General features: G+C 37.4%; 1 protein-coding gene across 2 annotated transcripts in view; it reads right to left on the bottom strand.

Annotated features, from left to right (window-relative positions):
• Positions 1 to 22,937, bottom strand: part of LOC130733579 (anaphase-promoting complex subunit 1) — a 39,450-nt gene extending 16,513 nt beyond the window's left edge. Inside the window, exons 1-24 of one of the 2 annotated variants that reach the window (XR_009017498.1) lie at positions 22,472 to 22,937; positions 22,223 to 22,286; positions 21,312 to 21,396; positions 20,677 to 20,915; positions 20,428 to 20,533; positions 20,174 to 20,334; positions 19,277 to 19,464; positions 19,128 to 19,197; positions 17,403 to 17,573; positions 16,776 to 17,266; positions 15,511 to 15,970; positions 9,514 to 9,846; positions 8,779 to 8,862; positions 7,767 to 7,859; positions 7,590 to 7,649; positions 7,388 to 7,486; positions 5,809 to 5,949; positions 3,999 to 4,079; positions 3,112 to 3,183; positions 2,693 to 2,764; positions 1,953 to 2,046; positions 1,798 to 1,877; positions 1,572 to 1,625; positions 1,375 to 1,452 (exon numbers count right to left, since the gene is read on the bottom strand). Coding sequence is in view for 1 of the 2 variants with exons in the window: in XM_057585800.1 (XP_057441783.1) it covers positions 1,375 to 1,452; positions 1,572 to 1,625; positions 1,798 to 1,877; positions 1,953 to 2,046; positions 2,693 to 2,764; positions 3,112 to 3,183; positions 3,999 to 4,079; positions 5,809 to 5,949; positions 7,388 to 7,486; positions 7,590 to 7,649; positions 7,767 to 7,859; positions 8,779 to 8,862; positions 9,514 to 9,846; positions 15,511 to 15,970; positions 16,776 to 17,266; positions 17,403 to 17,573; positions 19,128 to 19,197; positions 19,277 to 19,464; positions 20,174 to 20,334; positions 20,428 to 20,533; positions 20,677 to 20,915; positions 21,312 to 21,396; positions 22,223 to 22,286; positions 22,472 to 22,698 (3,603 nt within the window). In the remaining variant the exon portion in view is untranslated. The remainder of the gene's footprint in view (positions 1 to 1,374; positions 1,453 to 1,571; positions 1,626 to 1,797; positions 1,878 to 1,952; positions 2,047 to 2,692; positions 2,765 to 3,111; positions 3,184 to 3,998; positions 4,080 to 5,808; positions 5,950 to 7,387; positions 7,487 to 7,589; positions 7,650 to 7,766; positions 7,860 to 8,778; positions 8,863 to 9,513; positions 9,847 to 15,510; positions 15,971 to 16,775; positions 17,267 to 17,402; positions 17,574 to 19,127; positions 19,198 to 19,276; positions 19,465 to 20,173; positions 20,335 to 20,427; positions 20,534 to 20,676; positions 20,916 to 21,311; positions 21,397 to 22,222; positions 22,287 to 22,471) is intronic. The other variant, XM_057585800.1, reaches the window with a different exon arrangement.
• Between the last annotated feature and the right edge of the window lie 1,813 nt (positions 22,938 to 24,750).

Raw genomic sequence — 24,750 nt, 5'->3', positions numbered from 1 at the left:
CTCGATGATAGCAGATGCTAGCATCATGACCATACTTATGGCAGATCTGACACTGAACTGAAGATCGATCACCACCGCGTCCACGGTTGTTGTAACCACCACGTCCACCGCGTCCACGGTTGTTGTAGCCTCCGCGATCGCGATTGTCACCGGAGCGAGAACGATCATCATCGCGATCTTCATATGCACGATCCTCTGAATCAGTGCGAGAGGCGTAATGAACCTCAGATGCGACTGATGAAGGCGGAGGAGGCGGCGCTGGCGATGGCGCAGGAAGTGGCGCAGACGGTGGCGCTTGCGGTGGCGCTGACGGAGGCGCAACTGCCTGAGCAAGGAAAGCAGACGGAGAAGTCGCAGGAGTCTGACGCGAACGCATACGCTCCAAACGTGCTTCGTGTGCGATGACCATAGCTTCAGCTTGCGAGATCGAGCACGGAAACTCGCGACTACTCACAATAGTCATGAGATGACTATACTCCTCAGGAAGGCCATCGAAAATCGCTTCAAGATGCTCACGATACGTAACCGGATCTCCAATCGAGATCAAAGCGTTCACAATGGATTTGATACGCTTCAGATAATCGGAAGAACTCTTCGATCCTTTGGTGATGGATCGCAACTCAGATCTGAGTTGTGTGGACTGAGCAAGCGAGTGTGCGTGGAAGAAATCAAGCACTGCTTCCCAAACCTGCCATGACTGAGTACAATTCACAACAGTAGGAAGAACAGTAGGTGAAAGAGACGATAGAAGCCAAGTGAACAACGCTGAATCCTGTTGTTCCCAGGCTTGATACGCAGGATTTTCAACCACATTCTCACGATCCTCATCAGTGAGAAAACGAAGAGGAATCTGCGGTGCTGTGAGAAAACTCTGCAAGCGATGAGTTCTCACAATTCCTTCTACGTGTTGCTTCCATGAGAGGAAGTTCGTATCATCAAGCTTCAAGGTGAGCTTGTGAACCAGAGAAGAAGCACTCAACGATGGTTGAGCCACTGGCACAGGAGCTTCTGGAGCTTCACCAGCCATGGTGAAGAAGAAGAGAAACCAGAGAAAAAAGATCAAGGATCGTTCCCTGCTCTTGATACCATGTTGAAATTCTAACTGAATTGTAAACTGAATTGTATTTCTGAAAAGTTGAGTTACAATGAATAGCATTTAGCTATTTATAGAATCAGAGAAGCTTGCGTAGCAAGCTGTTACTAAGAGAGAGAGAGAGAGAGAGAGAGAGAGAGAATCAGTTACACAGTAACTGATTCTGTTACACCTAATAACTAATTCTGTTACAGATTGACATGTCAGCAATGCCATGTCAGCATGTGACTACATATATCCTAATACAATTACTTATCCTAGAGTGATGTCACTGGCTGTACCTTTAAAAACATCAAAGCAAGAGCAATTGTGGCTCCAGGTGCAGTGACGTCAATATTGACTGTTGTACCATCCATCATCTACAGCAAGAAATAATTGTAAAAATATTGAAATCAGTTGTGCAGGAGAGAATCTCAAGTCTCAACCCAACCATGATATGGAAGAAAAAAGAATTATGAATTGAGTTTACTGAACCTACCTGCGCAGAACCACGATTTTCGTCCATTGAGATTGTCGAAAAATGAGATTTCTCCTGATGCAGAAGTACTTGAACGTCATATAAAACATTATAAAGTAGTCTCAAATTGCCAAACGACAGAGGACCAAAATGGCACAATCTCAAACTTGTATGAAAACATGAGATCTGAGGTTCTCATCATGGGAGTAAAAAGGAGATGGGGGAGTTTGTTAATTCCATAACGTACACTGTGAACATTGCCACCAAGGTAGAGAAACAGACGATTCACACATGTCTCAATAAAGCCAAGTGCATCTTCTCCCCGTCCTTCAAGCAACATATCTTGGTTAGATAGAGAAACAGAAAACCACTATCCAATATCTGCTTTTTTTGCATTCATACCCAGTGCAACAAGACCCAGAGCAAATCCCGCGGAAACAGCATGACCCTCTCGCTCAAGAACATTGTCACCCCCACTTCGGCGCCCAATTTCACCCTGAAAAAAATACATAGAGATGTAGCAGAAAACCAACAACATAACCCATTTCCACAAAGTACCATCAACTATTCAACTACACACATCAAAGGATATTATAATGTCCAATCATAGATCATGTTCAAAAGAAATTAAATACAAAACAAAGGTGACAATTTAAAGCAGATACTGAATATATGGAACCCTAATTCAACCAGAGAAAACATCAGTACTATTATCGATTTTCAGAATGAATGAAAAGGAAGCATGCATACAAAAAATGAATCACAAAAGAAATTGATGCACTTCAAATGTGGCAGGTTTATCAAAATGACCATAGGATCAGTACAGACCATGCAAATAACATCATGCTAGCAAACTGCATCTTTGATAACCAATTTGTAAACATACAAGCACACAAATGATAATGAAATACAAATATATTGAAACTCTCAACCAATTGCATTTACTAGAAAGGGGCAACAAGAATGTAAATCATACAGGATGGTTAAATAGTCAAAGCAAGCAATAGAGTTCAGCAGAATAAATATTACCAGTTCAACCATATTTTTTTGTGTTCACTTTATCTTAGTGTCATGAATGAAAGAACCCAGGCAGATTATCAAGCTTTGAATAAATAGTAGATAAAGAAGAGAAATATATTTACCAATAAAACCTGCATTGTTTGTGGGTTAGCTGAACCTTCATAAAGAATACCCAGAGACATTAAAGCTGCAGACTGAGGGAAAAAAACACCTTTAAAAAACAATCATTGAAAAGTGATAGTAATACACAGCACAAAAATGTGATAGTATTGTAATATATAACTGCAAACGAATTGAATTATATTGTTACTCACTTACTATCAAAAAAATAAAATTTTCATCAGATAAATTGAAGTCAATTAAAGTCAAAACTTTGGGCATTTACAATTTCTCTACACATGTTAGAAAGCACAAGCTTTCTCTCCTTATCAAACCAACACATAACCAGGTATCCACCCAGCCAATACCTGGGGAGGGCTGGGGAGGGGTGGTGAAAGAGCCCAATCCAAAGTGAAAATATAGAATATGACATGAAAGATACCTGAAGCAAGGTTGGAACCTCCAATTCTGGATAGGATGATGGATGACGTACAGGAATATGAACACAAAGACTCTGCAACAGGAACTTTTGTCAGTTCTCCTTGAAAGAAGTTTAGCCAATTTAATAACCTATAAGCACTATGAAAAGCAGAGGTGAGTGCGCGAGTTCGCATCAAAGAAACTGTGCAATAAAAAGATGCTGATTTCATACACTAAAAAGCACATTTTTTTATAAATTTGTAGGTTAATCCACATGCATGCACACATGTGAAACACAACTAATTATAATATGAGCATATTCTTTTCTTTCCTTGTTTTGGATAAAAGGAAAAAAAAATCATCAAGACAAAAGGTGATTACAAAAACATGGGACATTTGCTCATTCTTAACAATGTAGTGAGAGGAGGAGGGAAGCACAGGGAATTCAATCAAATACAATTTCCAAGCACGATAAGAAAACAAGCCATCTGAGTTCAATTAACAGAATCATATCAGTAAAATCAATTTCTTTAAGAAATATATACTAGACAGTAATTCTATAAATTAGTTATAAGCACAAGTATTAATTTGAATAACCACACTTGACATTTCCTTGCAGAAATCAATTGAATTAGGCAAACCCCAGATGTAATAGACTAATAGTAAATAGTAATGTGAACGTCAAAAATTCCTAAACTCCAGTTTGACATGCCTCTTTTTCAGTTACATTAAACTAAATTGTGTTTTAGTACTAAATGGTAAGTGTGTTTCATGCACAAGAAAATGCAATACAATCAATAATATTATAGAGCTATAAGCTATGAATGTAATTTTCTCACACAGTCACACTAGCTACGATCTGCTACCTAAGGGCAAAGATCTGCCAATTTCATCATAAAGATTTGGTACCTTTGATATAGTTGGTTGCATAGTGCCTCTATAAGAAGCTGCGAGGCCAAGCATCAATCCTACAGTAGTACTTTCATGCTCCTAAAAGTAAGCAGTGATTATAATATGAAGTTATACAAAATAGACAAAACAGAAAGATAACAATAGAAAGACAAAAAAATGGAAAATTTGTCCCCAAATTCATTGACAATATTGATGCTACTAATAAATAATGTAACATCAATCATCTTGGTGGTTACAACGAGGCCATTAAAATCAAATAGTCTGTTCACTCCACCATTCAAGTTGCACTTTATTCTGAGTACAACCATTCACACAAAATTCTCAGTTGAAAACAGAACTCTGAGAAATCTAAAGTTTAAGTGGGTTATATTCCTTCAGCCATTATAATAGTCTAGTTGCACTTTTTGCACTTTAACCCCTAAATTTTTGTACCTGGTTTAATTAGTCTCCTCCAGACTTCAGAGGGAAGATACATATATCCTCCAAAGTTTCGTAGCTTTCAACCTATAATTAAAGGAGACCAGCTAGAAAGGGAACTAGAAAAAGTTCAAATAATTATTCAAGTACCTGTTAGAATTTTTGAGTTAGAACCACACACCACCACAAAACCTTAGGCTTAAGGCAATGGGTGTGTGTTTGTTCTTTATTAAATATACACTTGTACACTAGCTAATCTACCCAATGTGAGACTTATTTGAGTCTCCACTCGGTATTCTCTAATACTCCCCCTTCAAGTGGGACTCTATTTCTTACCCGGGGTTGTACTCATTTGCTCGAGTCTTAGGGGCCTTACGACTTGCTTTGCATGGGCTTGTACTCCAGCAGGAACATCAGTGGTCGACGGATTTGTGCTCCTTCGTCTGGGTCTAAGAGGCCTTACGGCTTTCTTTGACTGGGCTTGTACTTCAGCGGGAACACCAGTGGTCGTTGGACTTGTGCTCCTTCGTCTGGGTCTCAGAGGCCTTGCGGCTTGCTTTGTCTTAGGCTTGAGCTCAGCGGAACGTCATTAGGTGTTAGACTTCTGTTCTTGAGTCTCAAAGGCCTGTACTGTATATACTTTTTTTTCGTTTTATTTTTTTATTTTTTTTGTGGATCATGAGCCGTTAGGCAAGGGCTCTGATACCATGTTAGAATTCATAAGTTAGAACCACACACCACCACAAAACCTTAGGCTTAAGGCAATGGGTGTGTGTGTCCTTTATTATATATACACTTGTACACTAGCTAGTCTACCCAATGTGGGACTTATTTGAGTCTCCACTTGGTATTCTCTAATAGTGCAAAAAAACTATAGATTGAACTAAGAGCAGCAGTAACAACTAATATATACTGCAAAGGATATCAATTTGATAGAACTTTAACATCGATTATTTACGTTATTAGAATTGCGTTATTAGAATTCGGGTTAGGCCTCCTAACTCTTCCCCAAAAGCTAACTCGAGGGTGAGGACTGTTCTACCCTTTACAAGGACTAGTTTAGCCATATCTCTAGTCAATGTGGGATCTTAACACACCCCAGGACTAGACATATGCGGGTGACCCATTTATGAGTGACCCAATAAATGGATCTAAGACAGACTACTACCACCTTAGGATTCGGGTTAGGCCTAACTCTACCCGAAGAGCTAGCTCAAAAGTGTGGCTTGTTTTGCCCTTTATAAGGACTATTTTGCCATATCTCATTATTATTATCTCTAGCCAATATGGGACCTTAACACATATGCGCACAATAAATCATCATGATTAGAATCAAAAGGAGTGCTAAAAGTTGAGATGACCAAGACCACTAAGCCCCAGAGAATCAAACCTGATATAAATACTGGTAAATGTCCGTAATAGTCAATACACGCAGATATCCATGCACTCCTAGAGCAAGAAGTAGTCCGGCATGAACAGAATTTGGCTCCTCGGGTTTATTATAAATTATCCATGTTCTTGACATCCTTCCCTGCAAAGGATTTATATGCATGTTTCAGAACTGAGCATCCATGATATACCATTATGCAAGCTATAATAACAAATACTCGAAGCCAAAGCTTCATTCAGTAACAATATTTTGTGACTGGAATTTTCCAGAAAAGAGTCAGATACCTCATAGGTTTTTGCTGCACCTCTGATACTCAATGCATTCAGTTTTACACTTTTACACAAATTAATAAGTACGTATTCTGTATTTTGGATACACATTTTTAAGTATTTTGTGTGAAGGTGAATGATAGACTCTCCAGAGTTTGGAGCACTATCAAGATATCTGCGAGGCGTATAGAAGGCACAGATTTTTGACAGTGTCAGTGAGCATCATATACAGTTTCTCAGTGCTTATGGTCAGAGAAATGATACCAGAGATAAAAAGATGGGCAAAGGATGAGAATGAATTGCACAACGTGTGAGAGGGGGAATTAAAAAATTGCAAACTAAGAGTTGCAATGTCAATTTCTGTCACCGGAAAAAAACGTCATGTAGATAGTAAACAAATGTGTGCAAATTACAGAACCATGCATCAAAAACAATAACAAATTGGCAACCCGAATCGAAGATGGAAAAAAAGGGAACACTAATAAGATGTACCTAAGTTAACTATATTTTAAGCATGGATAGAATAGTTCTGAATTTGAGTCAATTAGTAGCTTATAAAAATCATATGTAAAATTGTGACATACTTGGTCTGTTATATAATCCATATGATAATGGATTTTACTTTCCTTTTATAAAGTTCATAAAAGTCGTAATAATTTAATGCATCAAAGATTAAATTACAAGATCCAAATGTTTAATTCAAATGTGCATAAATTTGACAGAACACAGCAAAGCTTCAGCCCCATATCTCATCAAAAAAATGATGCCACTTTTAGTTTTAATCATGTTAATTAACTATTGTAATTCTTGTTATATAGTAGGCTTAATTTCTCTTTCAGTCCCTCCAAACCCTAATCTTTCGTCCTACAACATCCTTCAAAATTTCATTAAAGTTCTGACTATTAAACTGCTAAAATTATTTCATATCCCCAATCTATCATAGATCCCAAAAAAGATTTGAATAGAAAATGAAGACTTAAATAATTTAAATATATGAAATTGACCAAATTCGCTTAATTTGAAAAGTAGAATCACACAAAGTTCAAACTAGACAAATAAAAAGTTGAATTAAGTCTATAATATATAGTTAATGATAAGTAGTTAACGTGAATGATAAGTGGTTGACTCAATTGACAACTGCTTAACTGAGATTATGACAGTTGACAGAAATGTAAAGTAGTTATTTTTGGAGATATTAACATGAAGCAGAATTTAGTTAATATAGCTAGCGCAACAAGTGGCATCAAAACCATTTTAAGCGTTCATAATTGTACTAACAAAGTACACAACTCTATGAATAAATGTCAAACCTGAAAGGGGGCTAGTCTAAGGCCTGCAGCAACAGCATTATGAAACTCAGGCCAAGACCTTAGTTCTTGTATGTTCCTGATGTTGGGATCGAGATTAACCTATGAGTAGACAAAAATAATTCAAGTCATATTGTCATAACAATACAACAATCTACTAAATAGTTTCACAAGCAGTGGAGTCAAATACAAGCTATCAACTTACGGTTGCATTCTGTTGGGCCGGCAACCGACCCGCTAATACAAGCTTCGGCACAATAAAAGCCTATAAGTTATGTAAAGGTTCTATCAGAAACAAATCAAACAATATATTTCAAGAAATAGTTTCAAAATCCTCACGATGAAAACAAAATAGGAATTAAAAAGTTAAATGTAACAGCACCTCAGTCAGGAGTGTATGTATGGTTGCGAGAGTAAATGCTCCACGTCCAAGAGGAAGTGAAGTGGTTCTTTGGGCAAGGTGCCACAATTGAGCCTATATAAAAAGTAATATAAAAGTGATAAAGCCAAGCATTCTTCTAAAAAAACAGTATATCCAGTCAGCAGAGAAATATGAAGAACATTTAAATTACGAAATGTCGAAATCCAGAACAGAAAGTATTGCAGAGAATTCAGAACAAACTCAGCTTTCATTTTTCAGGAAAAGAATATATTAGGCGAGAAAACAATTAAAAAGATAGAGGAACCAAAACTAAGCCCGCAAGTGGGAGAAATTACAATTCAAGCTGCCTTCCCTGTGTAAGAGCAACAAGACCAGGAGTCATGTACAACATGCCAATTACAAATTTCTAGGGCTGCTTTAGTTCCACTAATTAAGTGAATTAGCTGAAATAATTATAAATGGTTTGTTACAAGTATATGTAAAATCATTCATGTATGACCCAACAGCTAGAGTTCGACCTTTGTTGCCTCATTATTCTAACAAAAAATTGAATTCCAGCACATGGTAGCTGGACTTGTGTATTGCCCACGCTTCAAGACCTATAGGCTCTTGCGTGGGGAGCGTGTTAAAAGCATATATAAAATCATTCATGTGTCTTCACCCAACAGCTTAAGCTTTTGGGGTAGTTGGTTCATGCCAAAAAGCTGATGCCATTGCGCTCAATCGAAAACCAAACTTTGTGGGATATTATTGACCATAAGGTCGCATATCTTTCAATGTTCTTTTCAACCTTCCTCTATCCCTCTTCACAGGACTAAGAACTATGTTAAAATAAACTAAAGTATAAAACATACGTATCTCAGTCTCAGGGAGGGGAGTGTAGGTTTTAAATTAAGAAAGGGAACCATAATTCAAACATCTCTCCAAGGGGGCAGTATAACTTACCCATAATCAAATTATAAACAAAGTTGTAGACAATAACAAGTCAGTCAAATACCATGGAAAGGCATACCTGCTGGAGGTCCTGATCAGAAGCACTATGGTTAACAGATGTTTGAATTGCCACAGGTCTTGAAGAGCACAAAAGACGTCTAACCTAGTAAAGATGGCAAAAGCCATGATTTAGGTGGGGGTAAAATAAACTATGTTCTTAAGTAACTTTTGCAGCAGCACAACATATCAATTGACAGTGGAGGTGAAGTAAAATTTCAGATGTCAGTTCAAGTTATCAGCAAAAAATTTAAAGAAAAGAGACAGTAGAACATGAACTTAAGCATACAACAAGCAGATTTAATTCTGCAATGGCATCGGATAACCATACATCAAGGCATATTAACATTGCAGGTTTGGGAAATGTCCATCAAATGTAGTATAACTTTTTTTAACTTATAAAACTAAAATCCAGTCTATGTTATATGCATAATAACAACAGGAAGGCTTAACACTTAACAAGGCACCGTATGGCACTCTCTTTTCTCCCTTTAGGTTTCGTTGTTGAAGATAGGTGAAAAATAGAGGATGAATTCATCTGAAATCATTGGTAGTTATGACAATAAAGAAGCGGTACTTCTTTGCCTAAAATGATTGTTAATAAACTGATGTGCAAAGCTCTACCCTTTTCTATGATCTTTAGGGTATAGACAAGCCACAACAGGAGTGGAAAAAAAAATTATATATATATATATATATATATATATAAAGTAAAACCCAAATCAGTTTGTACAATTCTTATATGGCCACAACTTACCTCGTTCAATCTTAGATCACGACCATAGCGCAACTGTGTACTAGAGTTGAAAATATGTTCCATACCATCCGTCGTAGACCCATCAACTGAATCTGTGTCCTCAAACTTTGTTCCTTCGAATCCAATTGCATCAGAAATAGTAGAAGACACTGGATGCAGATTTAGCATATAAGGTGTGGACATAGAGATTACATTAACATTGGTTGGTGTTTCAATATCTTTATAATTGCATTCACGTGCCAAAGTTGACATTGCCAAATCTTGGCGACCAAGAAGGACATAGGCAGCTGCTGGCCAGTTATTGGGAGGAGAATCTCGACACTTATCTAATGCCTAGAAGCATGACAGCAATAAGGTTAAAAAAATCCTCCGAAATACTAATACCTTGCCAGAGATAATATTCAAACAACAGAAGTATTATAATAGCAATACGATTACAAGTGGAATATGTCAAAGAATCAATGTAAGAAAAATAAACACTAGGCAGAGCCTGGTAAATGAGGGTGTCATCATGATGAACATTAGAATCATGCAATTAAAACAGTGCAATTTAATATATCGGAAAAAAAAAACAGCTGTCACCATATGGTATCCATTAACAAATATGTAAAATCAGATAAATTAATTGACTATTAGAGTATATGTATCAACATGGCCTTGCTGACATGGCAAGCCATAACAGAATCAGTTAGTGGCCTTGCTGACATGGCAAGCTATAACAGAATCAGTTAGAGTAGTTAGTTAGCTTAGTTTTTCCTTATGATAGCTTACTGCGCAAGCTTCTTCTCTCTCTATATATAGCTTGGATCTCTTTCTGTAATATCAACCTTTTCATAATTCAATATTACAATTCTGTTATACAGTTAGAGTTTTCTATTATGGTATCAAGAGCAAGCTACGATCCAGTGGATTTTTCTCTTTGATTCCACCTTTTTCTTCTTCGTCTCAATGGCAGAAGAAGCTTCTCCGACTCAGATTCCAACTCCGACTCCGATTTCGGTTGCGATTCCACAGTTGAGTTCCACCTCGCTGGTTCACAAGCTTCTCTTGAAGCTTGACGACTCGAATTTCCTCTCATGGAAGCAGCATGTGGAGGGAATCGTGCGCACTCACAGATTACAGAGTTTTCTTCTTCAATGTATCAACATGGCCTTGCTGACATGGCAAGCCATAACAGAATCAATCAGTGGCCTTGCTGACATGGCAAGCTATAACAGAATCAGTTAGAGTAGTTAGTTAGCTTAGTTTTTCCTTATGATAGCTTACTGCGCAAGCTTCTTCTCTCTCTATATATAGCTTGGATCTCTTTCTGTAATATCAACCTTTTCATGATTCAATATTACAATTCTGTTATACAGTTAGAGTTTTCTATTATGGTATCAAGAGCAAGCTACGATCCAGTGGATTTTTCTCTTTGATTCCACCTTTTTCTTCTTCGTCTCAATGGCAGAAGAAGCTTCTCCGACTCAGATTCCAACTCCGACTCCGATTTCGGTTGCGATTCCACAGTTGAGTTCCACCTCGCTGGTTCACAAGCTTCTCTTGAAGCTTGACGACTCGAATTTCCTCTCATGGAAGCAGCATGTGGAGGGAATCGTGCGCACTCAGATTACAGAGTTTTCTTCTTCATCAGCCTGAGATTCCTCCTCGTTTTCTCTCTGACGAAGATCGAGCCAATTCAGTGGAGAATCCTGCTTTTCTTGTGTGGGAGCAACAGGATTCAGCTTTGTTTACCTGGCTCCTCTCTTCTCTTTCACCATCTGTGCTTCCTACAGTGGTGAATTGTCAACATTCATGGCAAATCTGGGAAGCAGTGCTGGATTTCTTCCATGCACACTCTCTCGCACAGTCTACACAACTCAGATCTGAGAACCTTTGGTTTTGGTTCTTCCTTTGGCATGATGCCTCAGTTTGGTTACTCTCCATTTCGTGGTTTTCAACCTTATGGAGCTCCCTCACAGTTTGGAATGTCATTTCCAAACTCAGGATTTGGTTCTGGTTCTCCATATGCTTCTGGTGGAATGTTTACACCTCCTGGTTATGGATTTGGTTCTGGTTATGGATTTGGTTTGCCTCCTAGAGCTCCAGCACCACAGATACGTGCACCACAGGCAATGCTAGCCTCTGCACCTTCTACTCTTGGTAATTGGCATCCTGACTCAGGTGCAACTCATCATGTTACTCATGATGCCTCTGCTATTTCAGATGGAATGTCAGTGACTGGGAATGATCAGGTGTACATGGGGAATGGTCAAGGTTTGCCCATTCAATCCATTGGTTCAGCCTCTTTTTCTTCTCCCATTCACACACAAACCACTTTACTTCTTAAAAATCTCTTGCTAGTACCAAATATTACTAAGAATCTGGTTAGTGTTAGTAAGTTTGCTCAGGATAATGGTGTTTATTTTGAATTTCACCCTTTTCATTGCACTGTCAATTCTCAGGATACTTGTAAGACTCTTCTCAGAGGTTCTCTTGGTTCAGATGGTCTCTACTCCTTTGATGGCATGCACTCTTCAAACTTTCATAAGGATCTTCCTCAAGTTCCTGTCTCTTCAGCTTTTTCATTGTCCAAGCCTGCATCTCCTGCAGTGAATACTATTGTTTCTACTTCCAATAATGTACCAAGTCCCACAGCTTATGACTTGTGGCACTCTAGGTTAGGGCATCCTCATTATGAGGCACTGCAATCAGCACTTACCACTTGTAAAATTCCTGTTCCACATAAATCAAAATATACTATTTGTCATTCTTGTTGTGTTGCCAAATCTCATAGATTACCTTCCTCTGCTTCCTCTACTCTTTATACTGCTCCATTAGAATTAATTTTTGCAGATTTGTGGGGTCCTGCATCTATTGAATCTTCTGCTGGCTATTCATATTTCCTGACATGTGTTGATGCCTTTTCTAGGTTTACCTGGATTTATCTCCTTAAAAGAAAATCTGAAACCAGTACTGTTTTTATTCAGTTTCAAGCTATGGTTGAATTAAAGTTTGGTTTAAAAATTAAGTCTGTACAAACAGATGGTGGTACTGAATTCAAACCCTTACTTCCTCATTTCCTAAAGCTAGGCATCACTCATAGACTTACTTGTCCTCATACACACCATCAAAATGGTAGTGTTGAGAGGAAGCATAGACACATTGTGGAGACTGGTTTATCTCTTTTAGCTTGTGCTAACATGCCCACATCCTATTGGGATCATGCTTTTCTCACAGCTACTTTTCTCATAAATAGACTTCCAACTCCAGTTCTTGGCAATCTTAGTCCTTATCACAAACTTTTTAAAGTTCCAGCTGATTACAAGATCCTTAGAGTGTTTGGAAGTGCATGCTATCCTCATCTCAGACCTTACAATTCTTCCAAGCTCTCTTTTAGATCTCAGGAATGTGTGTTCCTTGGATATTCTTCTTCACACAAAGGGTACAAGTGTCTTGCTAGTGATGGTCGAATTTACATCTCTAAAGATGTACAATTCAATGAATTCAAGTTTCCTTATTCTGTTGAAATTCTAACTGAATTGTAAACTGAATTGTATTTCTGAAAAGTTGAGTTACAATGAATAGCATTTAGCTATTTATAGAATCAGAGAAGCTTGCGTAGCAAGCTGTTACTAAGAGAGAGAGAGAGAGAGAGAGAGAGAATCAGTTACACAGTAACTGATTCTGTTACAGATTGACATGTCAGCAATGCCATGTCAGCATGTGACTACATATATCCTAATATATTCTACTTTGTTTTCCTCAGAATTTCCTGCTTCCAATCCTTCTTCTGTGTCTTCTGTTATTCCTGTTATTTCTTATGTGCCTTCTTTGCAGCAACCAATCCCTTCACCTCATCATTCTCATCCTACTGGCATCTCATCTCCTGATTCAGTTGATTCCCTGCAGTCACTGCCCAATTCACCAGTTCATAGTGCTGCCACTGTCTCAGAACCTCCTGCAGCCTCTGGAACTGTCTCTCCCAATGCAGTTTCCAGCACATCTTCCTCAGATCATTTTGCTTCTGCTTCTTCCATCCCAGCTACTACAACAGGCTCTTCTCAGCCTCAACAAGTGACCAATGTGCATCCTATGCAAACTAGAGCAAAGTCTGGTATTGTTAAGCCTAGACTCCTTCCCACTTTGCTTCTGACCCAAGCAGAACCAGTTACAACAAAACATGCTCTTAAGGATCCAAAGTGGATGGCTGCAATGAAGTCAGAGTATGATGCACTCATGTCCAACAATACATGGACTTTGGTCACTCTTCCCAAGGGCAGGCATCCAATAGGATGTAAGTGGGCTTTTAGAATCAAAGAGAATGCAGATGGGTCAGTAAATAGATATAAAGCCAGGCTAGTTGCCAAGGGATATCATCAAGTGAAAGGCTTTGACTATGCAGAAACCTTTTCTCCAGTAGTAAAGCCAATCACCATTCGTTTAATTCTCACTTTGGCTGTTTCCAAAAGGTGGCATATTCACCAACTGGATGTGAATAATGCTTTTCTTCATGGGGCTCTCCAAGAAGAGGTTTACATGCAACAACCAGCTGGATTTCAGAATTCTGACAAAACACTTGTGTGCAAGCTAAATAAAGCCTTATATGGGCTTAAACAAGCTCCTAGGGCTTGGTTTGACAGGTTGAAGGCAGCTCTAGTCAAGTATGGGTTCAAAGCAAGTTGTTGTGATCCCTCTCTCTTTACTTTTCACAACAAGTCTAATGTCATCTACATACTAGCCTATGTGGATGATATTATCATCACTGGCAATTTCTTGCCCTTTATTCAAGAAGTGGTTCAAAAACTGAATTCAGAATTTGCTTTGAAGCAATTAGGCCAGCTGGATTATTTTCTTGGTGTTCAAGTTCATCACTTGCAAGATAGATCTCTTCTCCTAACTCAAACTAAATACATAGGTGATCTCCTTGAAAGGGCTGACATGGCTGAAGCTAAAGGCATCTCTACACCTATGGTTAGTGGTGCTAGACTTAGTAAACATGGGGCAGATTATTTTTCAGATCCTACACTCTATAGATCCATTGTTGGTGCCTTGCAATATGCAACATTGACCAGGCCTGAGATTAGTTTTTCAGTGAACAAAGTGTGTCAATTTCTCAGCCAACCTTTGGAGGAGCATTGGAAGGCTGTCAAGCGCATACTTAGGTACCTCAAAGGTACTATTCATCATGGTTTACACATCAGGCCTTGTTCTCAGCACTCTCCAGTCTCTTTGGTGGCTTACTGTGATGCTGATTGGGGGTCAGACCCTGATGATAGACGGTCAACCTCTGGCTCTTGTGTCTTTTTTGGTCCAAACTTGGTCACATGGACTTCTAAGAAGCAGACCTTGGTAGCCCGGTCCAGTACAGAGGCAGAGTATAGAAGTTTGGCTAATACTTCTGCTGAGTTATTATGGATACAATCCTTATTACAGGAATTGAAAGTTCCATTTACAGTCCCTAAGGTTTTCTGTGATAATATGGGGGCTGTTGCTTTGACTCACAATCCTGTTCTCCATACTCGGACAAAGCATATGGAACTTGATATCTTTTTTGTTCGAGAGAAGGTTCAAAAACAGTCTCTTTTTGTTCATCATGTCCCTTCTGTTGATCAGATTGCTGACATCTTTACAAAGGCCCTCTCTCCTACTCGTTTTGAAGACCTTAGAAGCAAACTCAATGTGCGTGAGAAACTTGTTTCTCACCTACCTTGAGTTTGAGGGAGGATATTAGAGTATATGTATCAACATGGCCTTGCTGACATGGCAAGCCATAACAGAATCAGTTAGTGGCCTTGCTGACATGGCAAGCTATAACAGAATCAGTTAGAGTAGTTAGTTAGCTTAGTTTTTCCTTATGATAGCTTACTGCGCAAGCTTCTTCTCTCTCTATATATAGCTTGGATCTCTTTCTGTAATATCAACCTTTTCATAATTCAATATTACAATTCTGTTATACAGTTAGAGTTTTCTATTATTGACGTAAAAAGATCTCAAAACCAATCAAGTCATACTTACATGACGAAGTGGAAGAGATACACCAGAAGGCAGTGAATCCAGCTGTTGAAGTCCAAATCTTTCACCAACCATCGCTAACATAGTAAGCTCCTCTTTTGAAGAATGTGATCCAGTGGCGATGTTGCAGTAAACACCAGAAGAAAGCTTCTTTCCGAGCAAATTGGCACCAGATAATATACTGTAAAAGCAAACTATTTTCCGTGCCAAACTTACCACAGAACATCCATCTTTAAGGACTAAAGATGGAAGATCACTAATATTAGCACAGCTCCATCCATGTTGCAAGCAGTTCTCAAGCCATCTGAATAAACTTGGAGAAATTTTAAGGGAAAGGGTGGTTCCAGACATCTGAAACTTTTTACAGAGGCCAGGGAAATCACGAATATAATGGTCCATGTAGTTATTCTCACCCAGAAAATCAGCCATATTACATAAGAGAATTGCTAGAAGCTCCAAGTCCCTGTAGACAACAACTATCAAATTAAATCACAGAAAAATATATTTTAACAAAAACAAAATGTGGAAAATGAATTACCAAGGAAAAGACAGCCTAAAGAACACAATGAAATGCATATAGTGGATGGTAGAAATATGATAGAATCTGGACTTGAATATAGGAAGAAAATGTGTTTATCCCCAAGAAATTTCCTGATACAGCCAGGTATTTGAAAGGCCTAGCTCTGTCCCCCACTTAATCCTTTTTCCACAACCACAGATGACAATCATTCATCACCCTCACCTCTTATTTATAGACTATCATTACTCACTCTTAGTATCTCTCAACCTAACTAACTAAGGTGTCTTCTTAACTAACTAACTAACTAACTAATCGGGTTACTTAGAGACATGTGCAAACAGCATAAATAAATTATTTCTTTCTCCTCTCTTGGAATCCAGGAAAATTTTGCTGAACTCTGTAAGTGGTATGCGGTGCAGTCAACTCTGTACACAGTACGCAGAGCTGTTAAGAAAATTATGTTTCCAAGGCAGCTACTTAGGGTGAAACTTGTCCTCATACCAATCAAATTGAGCTGACCTAAAAGCACTGAGCTAATAACTAAAGTAAAACAGATTACTGGCTACATTCACCAAACCAATAAATCAGCTGCTTACTAAACAAACAGGGCAGCATTACTAGACAAAATGCCTGACAGCACAGAGAAAAGAGATGACCCAAACAAAACTTTAACTACGCTGCTATAGATTAGAGAAAACCAGGCCAGAACGTTTAAAAATAAAATATCAAATACAATGGAAAGACATACCTTTTGCGGAGACTATCCAGTTTCAGGCTCTCATAGAGTGCATGAAGTGATTCCAGACTTTCCATTAACAGTTCATTATAAAATGGTTTTTCAGAGCTTTGTTTACCATCTATGGACGACTTAGGGGGATTCGATTCCAGCTGATTTAGTGGCGCAGCACAAGATACTCCGAACATGGAATTTACTTTGCAGAAGTTATTATGAAATTGGCTACTGAGAAGGAAGTCCCAAGCAGAGTGTGACACTGGACCAGAACGTTTTTGAGATATAATATTATATTTTCCGCAGATTTGCATAATTACATGACAAAAAGAACCCCATTCTGAATCAACACTAGATTCAGTTTCTGACAAATCAGCCGGGTCATCATTTTTCCAGAGAAGACCAATAAAATGTCTGTAGAAGCTAGAACTGAGTCCATCAGCAAGTGCTGTGATGCAATCATTAGCTAATGATGATGAAGGGCTTTGTCGCAATGCGCATCTAAACATCTGCACATACAATGCAGGAAAGTCAAAAGTTAAAGTTTCAAAGAAACAGGGAGCATTTTCCAATAGCAAAGAACATTGCATATGTCTTCAAAGTAAAAAATGAAAAGGAATAACCCCTGAATACAAGTCAGTATACCTGCCTATTGTTTACTACCACATTAACACGCCCTTCAACAGCATCAGCTAGGCCAGTGATCTTTAAGTCCATGGGAACAGAGGATGTTTCGGGAAGCTTCCAATCATGCAAAATCTTATCTTTATTTAAGCAAGAAGGTAGCACATATCTACATAGGCATTGCTTCCCAGACTACAATAGTTGCAAGACATAACAAAAAGATAAGTCAAGCTTAAGAAATCGTGTTGCCAACTGAAGAAAATGGCTTATGATAAGGAGAGGGATAATGAAAAAAGCCACATAAGGTGTAAAAAATAACCCTGAAAGGAATTCCTATAAATCAAAGCTCTCATGCTTTCAACACATTTGTAAGAAGCCATATCCAGGCAATAAAGGTTGGTCAATATTGAAGAAATGTAATCAGAATTTGAGATTCCACTGTATAGCTTAGCTTGTGCTTCTATGCTGTAGTTTATATCACTGCATTGTAGTCTCAGTATCAAGTATCAACTGAGCTAGTATAGACACATACCATGTTCATATAGGAAGTTAGGTAGTTAGGTTTCTGTTACAAGTGATAACAGAAATAGTTAAGTCTAAGTTTACTCTATATATGCTCAGACTACTACCATTTGTAATCAGTTTTTCAGAAACACTTAGATGTCTCTCAATTCTCTCACAAACTTTCCTTCAGTTCAAATTCATTCACTTTCTCACATTTTCTAACCATAAGATTTTCTTCAGTCAACTAAGGATTCACAAGAATATATGGGACAAATTTCATAAGAACAAGTTATCAGATGTAGTGATTTATACTCTTCAAGAGAAGAAAACAAAATTGCTCGGTAGAAATTATTAACCTCTCTACAAAACCAGTCATATACAGATCAACGAACCTGCAAGTACATTATTAATGAAGAGAGAGGCTATCCAAAATTTAACTTCAAGAAATGACTTAAAAACTTATTCTGATTTAATTATTTTAGAAATGAAAGCTGTTGAGATCTGTTGTAAATCAAGTAAATAGGGGGTACATATATTTGGTATATTTTATCTTTATTAATTTAATTAGGATAATAGATTATATCTTTTCCTTATTTAGGTGATTGATATCCCTAATCTTATGGGATTACTCTTGTATATATATTGTACTCTGCTTCATAGCCATTCAAGTTGGTATCGGAGCCTCTATGACCAAGCGGTCCAGAGTTCGATCCATGTCACCCCCAATTATTCTAAAAGTTGAATTAAAAAGCACATGGTAGGTGGACCTGTGCATTGACCCACCCAACTTTGTGGTGATATTTAACTTTTTTTTATTCAGAAGAATGGTGGCAACAAGGATCAAGCTCTAGACCACATGGTCATAGAGGCTCTATACCATGTTATAAACCAAGTCTCCCATAAGCTTAAGTTGTAAGGTAAAAGCACATGGATGGTTTTATATCTAATAAAAGAGAAGATAAAAATAGAGCAGGAGAATTAGGAAACCTATAAGTCCTAACAGCAACAAAAAAATAACCAATAATGCATTAGTTCAGAAGTACGACTAAATCACTGTGTGCAACAAAAAAAGCTCTATACAAAAATCATGAGAGTAACCCACAAGGAAGATCAAAGAAGAACCTTATGGTGAAGATACATGTACACATAGGATAATTAATAGACCGAGAGAAATGCCAGGACACTAAAAAGAAATGAACAATGAAACAATCAATATGTTGACCATCCATGGATTAAGCTTACATAGAGAAGCAGAACATTTTCTGGAGTCAAAACCAATATATCTGAATATGGAAGTAGCCCGACTTTGACCCTGGAAAACACATATAAAGAAAATTATGTCCAACACTATAAAACCAATATAGAATTAGATGGAAAAATTCAATATTTACCTTGGACGAGTGACCGTAACAGGTGAAGCTGCAACTGCAGCTATGATCCAGCTCGTATCAGGTTTAACATCAAACACAATCTCACTATTTATTTCGACACTCTGAAGGCTAACAGACAACATTTTTTTTTGTTCTTGATGAAAAAAGCAGACGATAGGAGCTGTATCATCATCAGTGGCCATAAATACCTAGTAAGTATTAGAAGGGAAAGTAAGAATAAAAAATGATAAATTAAATGCAGAAACAGTAACAAATAAATCATGCAATGAGGAATGAAGAATAGAATCTATTTATTTTATTAATTAAGGTCTTTGGATTCCACTGTTCTGAACTAAAACTCCAAAATTTCAAGTGAATAAAATAAGTCTTCTAACAATAAAACAATCAGGCATTTTGGACATATATTGATACAAAACACCATAGTCTATTTGGACGCTTATTCTGCGCTCAAAATATTACTGGCTATGTTCTTTTATTTTGGGTGGACCAGTTTTTCCTTGAAAGCTAAGTAAATTCAAATAATCTCTCAAAGGAACTAAGTCAACGTAAGCTTGAAAAAAGTAACTGTCGATATTTTATCAGAAAAAAATAATAATAAATTTAAGCATATAAGAAAATAAATACATATACTAAATAATTATTCTACATATACTAAATACATAAAACTAAAAAGATTAAATTAATAAAACTTTATATTATCAATTCCAATCTGCTATGCTCGAAATACAAGTATGCAAAGCATCTGCATTTATGTTATTAATTAATTAAAGAACAGAGGAAGTAGGTCATTAACTGATGAATTGCATTTCCCTTTTGAAACAAACTTAATTTTTCTAATTAAATACACAAGATCAACAATACAGAGACAGTTTATAGTTCTGTGAAAGCCTATACAACCTTACAAGCAGCTGTTTGAGAACCTTTTCCCTGCCATATTCTACGGAAGGATAAGTGTTTTGGCAATACACCCATGGGATTTATGTTTAATGAACTTGTGGCTGCCTCATCAAAGTTATAATTGACAATTTCTGCAACCCACAAAGAGTGCTGCATCTTTCCTGAATTCAAAATACCATTACAAATATTATTAAGACAAGAAACCGCTCACAAGGAGACCAGCTACTAATTCCAAGAATTTTCATGGAAGAAACCTTTATTATAGGAGGCCATAAGCGGCACCAGATCACTAGTCCAAATTGTCTTTTCATCATATTCCTTCATAACGTTCAATTTCCCTCTTTCTTGGATAAAAGTTGGCTACAGTTACAGAAAAATGAATTAATCAAACAAAAACAAGTAATACCAGAACAAGAATCTATTGCAGTGAACATGTCACAACTTCGCAAGATATAAACAAGAACAAAATCTCAGCAGCAACCCAACAGACTGTTATAACATACTTGTTCTTCATCCAGTGGATCCATCAAGATCAGATGAGAGGATACTAAACTTCCCTCACCCTTTTGGATATGGCCAGATGAACTAAGCAAGATATCACGGGCACTAAACAAAGGGCTTGTAGATGAAAAAGGAATGCGTGATGGTGTAGTTGCTTCAACTTCCTGCTGGAGTAATAAACCAAACGGAAGAGGCCATATAGATGTGATTGTACGAGGAAGTGGAAGTGAAACTATTTCACCTATTACACAGAAGTAAATTTTGGTCACTAAAACAAAACATATTTGAACACAGGAAATGCATATGGATTGATGAGAAAGATTTAAATTGATGACTCCTTGTCTCCTTCTAATCATAGTATAAATCTATGCATATATATATATATATATATATATATATATATGTAAAGACTTAAAAAGAGCATGAAATCAACGATGGAACGGAAGCATGAGACATATACTCAACTTCCTTCTAAATCAAAACGAAATGAAGAAGAACATGCATATTTTTGGAAGAATAAAGGATTGTTAGTTATTTTATTTTTGTTCTACATCAATAGAGGTAAGGATACCTGCTTCCACTAAGTAAATAAAGTTTGTAAGAAATAAAGCCAAGTTAGTTTATTTAGTATGCTTACCAGATGTATTATAGATCATCAAACATTTATTTTGTAATACACATAGAAGAGCTTCAGCTGTATGACCCAGATGACACCAGCATACCTATCATTTCATGATAACAAAAAATAGTTAGATTAAAACTGTTCACATGAATCAAAAGATAGCTAGTTTATTTGTAGCAAGCTTGATGCATATGACACAAGCTTAAGTTAACGTAAGTATCAATCACATGTAATTTTGAGCAGCTTTTACTCATTCCCAGGAACTGAGTATATTTGATAGCTAGATGTTAGTGAAAATTATACGCATCCTCGTTTCTATTATAAATAATCCATACTTTCAACTGAAAATTGCTCATAAAACTCTAATCCTTGCCATCCAAACTTTCTGGATTCAGTGTTGCAGCCCAGAAATTCCAGCTACCACTTACCTGAAGATTTGCCTTTCATCTTCTAAAACACTAACTCCCAACCTGTAACTATACTCACTCGATTCCATCCAATTTGCACGGGAATTCAAACTAAGCATGTGACTACCATATTTTCTAAACACTGGGCTGGCCTCAAACTCTGTTTCTCTAGGTGAGCATACTATGGAATGAAGAAGATTAAAGTGAACATTGACAAAAGCAAGTACATTGAAACAGAACAGGAGAACTTAAATTTGACACATCCATCTACAAAAATGTGTGCCAGTAAATTTCTTGATGGAACATGTAGAGCATTTTCTCTACAGTCTCAAACTAGTAGCTTTGACTTCCCGCTTAACGAAAAAATTGCAAAGAAAAATTCCCAAAATTTTAAAAAATGTCCACAAAAGAAACAATAACCTTCCTTCACCAACCAAGGAAAATCGAGTCGTACGAAAGCGACAATTGTAAGAGGTCAAGGAAACCAAACTATAGGCATGAAAGGTCGAAAAAACACACCTTAACGATCGGATGCGGCAAGGTAAATCGCTTAAAAACTCTCGCGCCAATCGACCATATAATCCTGTAACAAGCACATGTAATTTCAGATAAAGTGATAATCATGCTCAGCAAAAACAACAACAGTATTTGAAACTGAAAATTGCAAATCAACTGTTTAATTTCTCTTTCCATTTCCTAGTTGTTAGCTTCAGCATCTTCACAAGCAACTAAGCACAGAAACAAGGGTTTAGGAAAGAAAGAAATTACCGATTCCCGCGGATGAAAAGCTCGTGATCGCCGCGATTGTTCAATGCGGAAGCAACTTCATCGCAATCGTCCTCAGCGTCTCTATCTCGAGCGATTTCTGGATCGAAAAGGAAGTAATCGTACTTGTCAGTTACAGTGTCAGGGGGTTTTCCGTCGAGAGCTTCGGCTATGAGGCCGAAGGGTTTGAACTCGCCCAGTAACGATAAGCGACGCTCGCCTATGGACATTTTCGGAGCTCACAGTGAAGGTGGAGAATGGTGGTGTGGAAAATGGAGGGGAAAGTGAAGTGTAGAGTGTGTCGCATAACAGGAAGCGAGTGTCCCGCCCCTGAAGAAACGAGTTAAGCGAGTGAAGAAGCAGAACCCACGGCGGAGAACCCACGGCGGAGGAACCAGCGCCGGTGTGAGGGAGGGTCGGCGAGAGAGGAAGCACCCTTGAGAGAGAAGAAGCGAGTGTGAAATCAAAGAAGAAGCGCTGAAGCGGGCTTTAATTCCCCCAATTTTTTTCAATTCCTCTAAATTATAAATTCAGTCCTATCAATTCTTGCACTTTTGTTTTAGCCCCTCTACCCATTAAATGAAATGGGCCAGTAGTAGGCTTTTACAAGAAGAGACAGTAGTATAAATATGTAGATTTCTATTTCAGTCAATTAATGAAAAAAGAGCTTGCTCACCATTTTGTTTGTTTCTTTTGATTTTCCTCTTGAACGCTCTGCTAGGGTTTCTCTTTTCTCTCTTCCAGATGGATGATGAAGACCGATTGAGGATCGATCTGTTTCGTAGGTGCTTCTAACCACGTTCGTGGTGTTTACCTCTTGTCTCAACAATGGAGTTTGGACCTAGGTTCAAAGGATCAAAGGGGGCAGAAGAAGAAGAATGTGTTTCTTGATTCAATTTTGTTGCTCACTAGTTGATTAATTTTTACTTAAAGGGCTTTTAATTAATAGGATTTGTTCCAGATCTGGATGAAAAAACATGGTGTAGGGAGAGCAGTGAATTCGGGGATGGAGCCTAGAGGTTAAATTGCAATATTATACATTCTATTAAACACATGTAGTACAATTTCAATGCCTTTACTTGATAATAGATCTGGACCGTTCATTTTTATATTTGTTTATCCAACGACTACTATTCAACTGTACCACAATGGAGCAGTTTTCAACTGTCCCACCAAAGCCAGAACCGGACTTTTGGGCTAAGAGTGTTGTTGGCCTTGCACTTGGGTAATTGGATATGTTTTCTTCCACGCTTATTTGAGAACAAATATATATTTTCTAAGCTTAATTGGTGTCGGTCGCGGCAGTTAAAATTTGCTGTTTAAACCCCTTGAAATTTTGATCTTTATAAGACCCGCCATTGGGGAGATGATTCATCTATACCACACCAAATCGAATAGAATTTGATACATAAACAAAAATAACTAGTTTTATCCTCGTGCATTCACGGGTGACATTTAGTATATATTAGTACTCATTTGATATGGTTTATAAATTATAAATTAATTTTATAAATTGTAGACAACAATACAAGTTTGACTGAGATAGTGGAAACGTTATTATACACTTATCAACATCTAAGGTTTAGTATTGATTAGACTGTACCCAAAAAAAAATTATTGATTAGACATTTGGTCTTTAAACTTGAAGTTAATGTAAATGGACTGTTCCTTTGATAGTAAAATATGAGTATCCTCTTTGAAAGACTTGTTTTGTAAACATACTAAAATGTGTCACGTGGATTATCCAAAGATCTTGAAATTAGAAGACACTGTAATGGGTTCAATTAAGCACATTGTCACGTTACAAAGTTTAATTCCAAATATGTCATCATATTGCAACCAATGCACATTTATAAGCAAGAAAAACAGCATGTTGGCTCTCATAATCTGCTAATGAATTAAAAGAAAACGAGTCATTCTGATACATGTTTCAAAAGCACCATCATTATGAATTTCACATTGTTTAGCATGATCACTGGACATTGGCCGGTTCATCCTTGCTACAGAACTATGCAGTAGATTGGAAATCCCTAAAAATAAAAAAAAATAAAAGAAAGTAGATAATAGAATGATTGTGTAAGCATTGGCAGAACATCATGGCGACAGCCCAAAAAAAATTAAAATGTTTTTTAAACTACCAATATGGAGCCTAAGAAGTAAGGGATAGCAAATCAGCATATAGCAATCAACTTGAAGTCAGCTCAGCTAAAACTTTGATCATGTTTCTTTTCAGTTTTCTTTCATCTCTTTCTTGATTTCATTTCTTTTCCCACAAGATTTTC

This window comes from Lotus japonicus, chromosome 1, assembly GCF_012489685.1.
Source record: "Lotus japonicus ecotype B-129 chromosome 1, LjGifu_v1.2".
Classification (NCBI taxonomy): Eukaryota; Viridiplantae; Streptophyta; class Magnoliopsida; order Fabales; family Fabaceae; genus Lotus; species Lotus japonicus.
Note: the sequence above shows the minus strand (reverse complement) of the source record. Positions and strands in the feature narration are given on the sequence as shown.